Raw genomic sequence first — 9212 nt, forward strand, 5'->3', positions numbered from 1 at the left:
GCAAAATGAATCTCGTCTTGCTAACCTGCAGAAAATAACAGACAACTTAGGAGCTACAAATTCAGAAGTCTTTATAAAAAAAAAAAAAAAGGAAAATACCATTTGGGTCTACACCTCCATAATATAAGGCTCAAGGTCCATCAAGAATGTTTTAATTTCCCGTGATCGAAAAGCTAGACTAGTTCATTTAAGTGTCAGAAAAATAGGAATGAGCCAAAAGAGTTACCTTTTCCTTTGGACAGTCAGAGAAAGATCTATCTGATTTAAGTAATGGAGGAACTGTTAAGTCGACACTAAAGATTACTGAATTAAGGATAATCCACAACTTATGTTCTTGAGATGTACCAGAAGGGGTTTCCTTTATGGTCAAATTGTATTTCTTTTCAGCTGAGGCATAAACACTATGAACAACAACTTTTAACTGAGTATAGTTATTTTAAGTGAAATCTGATTTGTTACCCTTCCAAAGATGATAGGTCTCCTGCTTCTCGAAATAAGCACGTCTACTATCATAATTGAAGCAGGTTTCATGTTTCACTGTGCATTTCAACACACGAGAAGGGATACGCCTATCATTTATGTTGATTATATTCTCATTCAAGAGAAGGATAGTTTATACATCACTTTACTCCACAATATTCAAGCTTCATCTTTATTCTTTACTAAGTCTCATATTTATCTATCCATAAAATGAATGGTTTAATCTTTAGTATAACCTGACTCGGATTTATCATAATATTCTTGTAAATTCCTAAGATAATTAAAGAGATAGGGGTAAGATTGGTATTTGGGAATTTTCCTAAAAATGAATTTGAAATCACTTTGAAATATACAGAATATCCACATGAGCTGAATATACTGATATGGGCTGACACGAAAACGTCCCTTTCACAGTTAATGTTATCTTTTCTTGAATAATATATTTGGCCTTTGATGTTCATAGCTCAAACTATGCATTTGATTTCATGTGGTCACTGAATTTGATTACACAAAATGAAGGGAACCGGGAACTAGGTAGTAGGTTGGCCAGGGCACCAGCCACCCGTTGAGATACTACCACTAGAGTGTTTTGGGGTCCTTTGACTGGCCAGACAGTACTACATTGGATCCTTCTCTCTGGTTACGGTTCACTTTCCCTTTGCCTACACATACACCAAATAGTCTGGCATATTCTTAACAGATTCTCCTCTGTCCTCATATACCTGACAATACTGAGATTACTAAACAATTCTTCTTCACCAAAGGGGTTAACTACTGCACTGTAATTGTTCAGTGGCTACTTTCCTCTTGGTAAGAGTAGAAGAGACTCTTTAGCTATGGTAAGTAGCTATTCTAGGAGAAGGACACTCCAAAATCAAACCATTGTTCTCTAGTCATGGGAAGTGCCATAGCCTCTGTACCATGGTCTTCCACTATTTTGAGGGTACACTCGGGCACACTATTCTATCTAATTTCTCTTCCTCATTGTTTTGTTAAAGTTTTTATAGTTTATATAGGAGATACTCATTTTAATATTATTCTTAAAATATTTATTTTTTCCTTATTTCCTTTCCTCACTGGGGTATTTTCCCTGTTGGAGCCCCTGGGCTTATTAGCATTCAGCTTTTCCAACTAGGGTTGTAGCTTAGCAATTAATAATAATAATAATAACAATAATAATAATAATAATAATAATAATAATAATAATAATAATAATAATTGTTAATCAAAAGGTACGTCTTCCTGGAATTAAATATAAGTAGCTGTTGAAATCAAGGGATATTGATCTTTAATTCGTGAGATAATTACTTCGCCGGATTGAATCATTAATCTTCACTCCAAAGGCAAATTGAATTGAACATTAATGTGTGAAGGTTGTCTAATATAGATGCAGGATATCTGGAATCGATTATGGAAGGTTGTACAGATTATTAAAATAGGCCTATGACAATTTTTTTTCTTTTTTTTTTTTTTGAGCAAGACCACATGCTGATTAAAAGCCAGACTTAGGTTCAAAAACATTTATTTTTTATTTTTTTATGAATGTGGTATCCTTTCTTGATTATTTATATTTAAAATATATTCTATTCATTAAGCGATTTTTCAATTTACCTGCAGAAAATAAAAAATAAATCATGAACCTATGACAAGACGTCTATCGTTTTTCATAAAATTAAAAGTAGTAATTAACAATATGTGCTGTCATCTTATTAGTGGAAATTAAGGACTGTTATCTAAGTGTCAATCATTAGGTCTCCTCATGGAAACTTCCATTTGTCAAATGCCCTTTAAGAAACAACAGAAGTTGACAAACGATATATTTCCATTAATAATTGGGTACTTATTTACAAGACCACGCTCTCCATATACTGCCAAATTATGCAAAGCTATTGTTATACCTACTACTTTTTCCTAATTTGAAACTATTCGCCATATGGGAAACAAGTTAAAATTATAAAAAAAAAACTATAGAATTAAAAAAAAAAAAAAAAAAACCTAGCCTGGTTTCCTCACTAAACGACCTGGAACTGACATCGTCAACATAGTCAACCAAACAGAAGTTCGTGATGCCAGCGTACATTTGATATATATTCAAAATATTTACTAAATTAAAAATGGAGTAATTACTCAATAGTGTCCATGAAATAAACAGTTTACAAATAGTGACACTTTTGAGTAATTACTTCATTTTTAATTTAGTATATTATTATCTAACAGGCAAGTGCGTTTTTATGGTTCAAGACGAGACTATCATATACAGCCAACATACGTGAAGAATAATAGAGAAATATTATCATTCATAATACCGTCGGTCCATTTGGTGAAAATATCTTCTATATATTAATTTTTCTAATTATCATAACGAAATCGTATAGTTTGTCAAACTTTTAGTATTGACGTAACAAAAATTCATATTATTATTATTATTATTATTATTATTATTAGCTAAACTACAACCCTAGTTGGAAAAGCATGATGCTATAAGCACAAGGGCTCCAACAGGGAAAAATAGCTCAGTGAGGAAAGGAAATAAGGAAATAAATAAACGATATAAGAAGTAATGAAAATTAAAATAAATTATTTTAAAAACATTAACAACATTAAAACATATATTTGATATATTAATTATAAAAGGAATTAAAATAAACTTAATTAAGAAAATGTTAAGAAAGCAAATTAACTTTGGTTCTGTGAAAAATATGGTTTGACCTTTTGTGTTCATGCATATAAACAGCTTATCAAAAATATGTTTTTTTTTTTTTTTTTTTTTTTTTTTGCGCAATACTTCACCACTACCTAAATTGGAAGATCGACCCTGAATGCTTATAAGATTGAAATATGAACTCTAACGCAACCTTAATCCAAGGTTGATACGTTGTACCCAACAGGACGACCAAATTCAGATAGATCTTTTTGAAGTTCCATGATATTTTCAAAGTTCAAAGTAGGACCTAAACATTATATTACACCTAAAAATGGGAAAGTCAGATAAAAACTAAATTTTCTAATAATATCTCTAATAACTTTGAAAATGGACGAAGGTAAGAATGTTGCATAATGATCTATGTCAAAATGTAAGGTAAATATAAGTACAAGAGGTATGTATGATATTCTTAAAATTACTTATGATAAAATCAAATAAATCTCACATCTATATATCATGTATTGAACATTCAAGGAAGTTCACAATTAATCAAGAATTCAGTATAAATAGTGAAAATAAGCTATAGTAGAATAACAACATGATTATATATAAAAAAAAAGTTATCAAAAAAAGCGTTGTGTCCACTATCATATCAACAACTCCATAAATCAAGGAACAGATAAGGTAACCGGAAAGTTTAAAATCTAAAATACCTTTATATTTCAAAACAAAGAACTGGTTCTAAGAAAAAGTGCACTAACTCATGTAGTTCTACAGTACTTTACATAAACATTGAGACCAGTATATATATATATATATATATATATATATATATATATATATATATATATATATGTATGTATATATATCTATATATATACATAAATATATATATATATATATATATATATATATGCGTATGTGTGCATATATATATATATATATATATATATATATATTTATTTATTTATATATATATATATATATATATATATATATATATATATATATATGTACATATGTATACTTATATTTATATAAATATATATATATATATATATGAATGTATGTATGTATAAATTTTATATATATATATATATATATATATATATATATATATATATATATATACATATATATATATATACATACATATATATATATATATATATATATATATATATCTGTGTGTGTATATATTTATAAATAAATAAATATATATATATATATATATATATATATATATATATATATATATATATAAAAGAAAGAAAGAGAGAGAGAGAGAGAGAGAGAGAGAGAGAGAGAGAGAGAGAGAGAGAGAGAGAGAGAGAGAGAGATTCAAAACTGTCAGTTATAAGAAGATTGATGTCAAAAACTAAAGATAAGAAAGGGAGGTGGTTTCGAAAGAAAACAAAACCTGTATTGAAATTGAAGTTTTGCTCTCGCATAATTCATATTAAACAGTTTCACAAAGGATAGAGTTTTGGAGGTAAATAGCCATAAGTTCTGTACAATTCCTAAATTTAAAATTCAAAATGTTAGTCTTAATTCATAACTTTATTATTTGTTACTTACATTTTCTTACATTTATTTCAGATGTTTATTGTTTATTTTATTGGATTTAGTGTATTTTTGAATAATTTGAATTTTTATTTTACTGAATCGACAACATTATTTAAACCATATATAAATCCCCTTAATTTTCTTTTGCTTGAAAATGCATCAATTTCTTAAAAGAGTTTACTACACAATTATTTATTTGTGCCCTTTTTTATTTCACGCGGTGGTTTTCCATTAAATTGACACATTTAAGGATCCATTAAACTGATATACTTAATAAAAAAAAAAACAATCCTTGAGCATCTTGCATGTAGGTTTTGCAAGAGGTGAAGGTGTCACTGAGCTAACCGTGGCACTTTGGCAACACGACAGAACAGTTCTTGTTACCCTTCGTCGGGTATATAAACACCGCCGGGCTCCCTCCTTGCTATCAGAACTTCTCTTCACACCACAGCATCATGAAGATCGTAAGTTTTGTGCTTAGGTGACGACCGAATGCACAATTGCGGTTCTTATAACGTTAAACTCTTGGAAAAGCAGGATGCTATAAGCCCAGGGGCTCCAACAGGGAAAATAGCCCAGTGAGGAAAGGCACTAAGGAAAAATTAAATGTATTAAGAACAGTAACATTAAAATAAATATGTTCTATATAAAATATAAAAACTTTAACAAAACAAGAAGAGAAATTAGATAGAATAGTGTGTCCAAGTGTACCCTCAAGCAAGAGAACTCAAATAAAAACGTTCAAATATTTCATGAGGACACTCAAGATGATTTTTGAATACAAGTTCACATCCCGCGTTTAGGATAACATTAATCTCGATATCAAAATAAATCGTTTTAAAGATCGGATCGTGGCAGTGATACCCAAGCTGGAAAGATGCATTTAACAAAAGTTCTGGATGTCATAGAATTTGATATCAAAATGGTTGGTTTTAGAAGCGTCCCAACACTGGAGGATATTTGTAGGAAATTTAGCTTTTAATTTGATTAATGAAAGGAATTGGAATTCAATCTTCCTACAAAAAAACATATGATAATGCAGGCTAGCTTTAAACTCATTTCTGATTGTGATGATGTACCGATGATATTAAATTTCTCGCAGAAGACTAAGGAAAGTATATATTGAGAGTCTACGCTATGGAACAGCATATCAGTCTTCTTTTAAGATTGATTCAGTAGCATAAATTATAAAGCTTTCGGCAATATTTTCGTAGTTTGTTTGATATAAAAGACTTTGTTTCCTTTTCCTTTTCTCTGTAGGATTTATATTCTTTTTCTGACGTCATGTACAGTAAGTGGATCAGTCAATTATACACACAAACATAATACACCTGCATGACCACATACACAAAGACACACACCTACACATATACTTACTGTATATATATATATATATATATATATATATATATATATATATATATATATATATATACGCACATACACACACACACACACACACACATATATATATATATATATATATATATATATATATATATATATATATATATATACATACACACAGACACACACACACACACATATATATATATATATATATATATATATATATATATATATATATATATATATGTGTGTGTGTGTGTGTGTGTGTGTTGTGTAACCTTACTCTCCCATATTTGCAGGTACCATGTTCACATTATGTATCATAAAAAGCATTTTTTTTTCGCTATTGCAATGACATACAAGACCAGCTTACCTCCTCTACTTCATTATTGGTGAAAAATGTCTTATGCTTAATATTATAGCAATAATTTTTTCTCGGTCAACTTCAAATCGCTATATTGACATTTGAATTTGGCTACACAAATGGAAGACAAATATCAGTAATGAATTTTGATAATAATGATGAACATTTTTTTTTTTTTTACACATTAACTGGTACAAAGCGTAAGAATCTTTATATTACAGCCCGAAATTATCAGTTATTTTTGGGTACTTTTATTCATGGTAATTTATACTGTACTAATAGTTATTTTCGCGAAAGAAATAGTTTTTCATTTTGGATGGTGTGGGGAGAAAAAATTGGAAACACATTAAACTTTATATAATTCGGATGTAATATATGATTAATATATGGATATCCTCACCATATTTTATAATATTAGGTGTTTACCAAATTAAGTTGAAGCATTAGGCGATACGGACTAAACGCACTTGAATCAAGAACACAACATAATAGCCTTTTCCTGTTTGACCACTAGACAAAAGCCTATGCAGTCACAACGCAGATAACTCTTTACCAACTGTTGTGGAATGATCTTCCTAATCGGGTGGTTGAATCAGTAGAACTTCAAAAGTTCAAAGTTGGAGCAAATATTTTTATGTTGACCATGCTGACATGAGTCTTTTTATAGTTTATTTATGACATATTTGTTTTTGATGTTGTTAATAGTTTATATATGACATATCTGTTTTGACGCTGTTACTTATTTTAGAATGATTTATTGTCAATTTGTTCTCTTCATTTATTTATTTCCTTATTTCCTTTCCTCACTGGGCTATTTTTCCCTGTTGGAGCCCCTGGGCTTATAGCATCTTGCTTTTCCAACTAGGGTTGTAGCTTGGATAGTAATAATAATAATAATAATAATATCTATTACTCTGCTAGATCGTGCTCGCAACTCTCGCCACTTTGGCAGTGGCTGCTCCCCAGCAGTATGGATCCTCGTCCGATGAGGACGCTCCCATCCTGAGGGACGACCGCATCCAAGAAGATGATGGCCGATACAACTTTGACGTTGAAACCGGGAACGGAATTGTCATCTCCCAGTCCGGATCGCCTGTTGCACAAGGGGCTATCGCTAGCGCTGGACAGTTCTCGTGAGTATGGCGACTTGCAAGTTATACTGCTCATGAGTGTTCATTTGAAAAAAAATTGTCATATATAGTGCAGATGTATCGTAGGACTTCTATGTTAGATCATCTTTGTTAAAGAAAATGGATTAGTCAGAAGAATATACTGTAGATAGTCATTAGTTTGGACAGAATTTTATGCATAGTTCCGCCAGTTTGGTCGGTCGTTATGCGGGAGGTTTTTGTGCTTAAACAGCACAGTCAGTCTACACAGAGGGGGAACATTAGTAAGGCCGAATAGAGGTAGAAGAGCAAGACTATCCCAAAGTACTGTAAATTCTAACGAAAATTACCTCTTTATGCATGACAAGTACTTTTGTAACCTGAAACATTCACCATTTATTGCCTTGTTTTTAAAACGACCATAGCTACCTTCCTTAATGATTATATCAGCCAATACCTACTTATCCATCTGAAGTGAATGAGAGGAAGCCTAACAACTTTATGTTTCTTCACAGATACACAGCTCCTGACGGAACCCCAGTCTCCTTGAAATTCGTCGCTGACGAGAACGGCTTCCAGCCCCAGTCCGACCTGCTGCCAGTGGCTCCAGAATTCCCCCACCCAATTCCCCAGTTCGTCCTCGACCAGATCGCCTTCGCCGAAGCCCAAAGAGCCGCCATTGCCCGTGGAGAAAAGGTTTCATACAACTAAAGTAATATGGATTAACCATGGAGCTTAATTAATGCTACATTCAGAGTCATAGACTCAATTAAGACCTTGTCCAAAGTTATACTGACTATGTAAATACGAAAATAATTACTGTATATGTAATTCATTGTAAATTATTTATGAAACGATTAAATTATCATCATTCACAAATTTATTTTATACCTTCCATTTTCTAATGATTTCATGGCTGATATAATCTATGAATATTGGAATAAGATTACAAGGGGCAGCTATGGCAAAACTCTTGCTTCAATTTTTGTTGCAAACCAAAACCAGAAATACTGACGAAGAAATGGTAACAGAAATACTACATGTAAACTTAACACCCGTCTTCATGCATCATGTAAATTCTGTACGGTATCATCTGATGAGTAGATTATTATTATTATTATTATTATTATTATTATTATTATTATTATTATTATTATTATTATCATTGTTATTATTATTATCAAAGTTACAATCCTATTTGGGAAAACAGGATGTTATAAGCCCAAGGGCTCCAACAGGGAAAAATAGTTCAGTCAGGAAAGGAAACAAGGAAATAAATAAACTCCAAGATAAGTAATGGACAATTAGAATAGCATATTTTAAGAATAGTAACATCATTAATTTAACATAGATCTTTCATATATAAACTATAAAAACTTGAAAAATATTCCAAGAGGAAGAGAAATAAGATGGAATAGTATGCTTGAATAATGTACTGAGTTAGAGAACATGTCAAATTTATATCAATTTAAAAATTTAATGCAAGAAAATTAAACTGTAAAAGATGGACCAAGGAATAAGTTCTAATAATGAACAGTTATAAAACATGGTTAAAATAGTAATCTGTGGAAAAAAAAAAATTATTAAGGCGTTTGCTTCCTGAAGGTTATCCAAGATCGTTGGGATATATTATTATTATTATTATTATTATTATTATTATTATTATTATTATATTTGCTGAGCTATAACCCTAGTTGGA

At 30.6% G+C, this 9212-nt stretch overlaps 1 protein-coding gene across 1 annotated transcript; it reads left to right on the forward strand.

Moving 5' to 3' along the window:
* The first annotated feature begins 5059 nt into the window (after positions 1-5059).
* LOC137620282 (cuticle protein AMP1A-like) lies at positions 5060-8392 on the forward strand. Its single transcript, XM_068350514.1, has 3 exons — positions 5060-5154; positions 7326-7537; positions 8029-8392. The coding sequence occupies exons 1-3, from the start codon at positions 5146-5148 to the stop codon at positions 8222-8224; spliced, it is 417 nt and encodes a 138-aa protein (XP_068206615.1). The 5' UTR covers positions 5060-5145; the 3' UTR covers positions 8225-8392.
* The last annotated feature ends 820 nt before the right edge of the window (positions 8393-9212 follow it).

This window comes from Palaemon carinicauda, chromosome 26 (genome assembly GCF_036898095.1).
Source record: "Palaemon carinicauda isolate YSFRI2023 chromosome 26, ASM3689809v2, whole genome shotgun sequence".
Classification (NCBI taxonomy): Eukaryota; Metazoa; Arthropoda; class Malacostraca; order Decapoda; family Palaemonidae; genus Palaemon; species Palaemon carinicauda.

Coding starts and splice junctions, on each gene's coding strand:
- LOC137620282 (XM_068350514.1), top strand. Junction 7,538..8,028: donor GCTAGCGCTGGACAGTTCTC/GTGAGTATGGCG, acceptor GTTTCTTCACAG/ATACACAGCTCCTGACGGAA.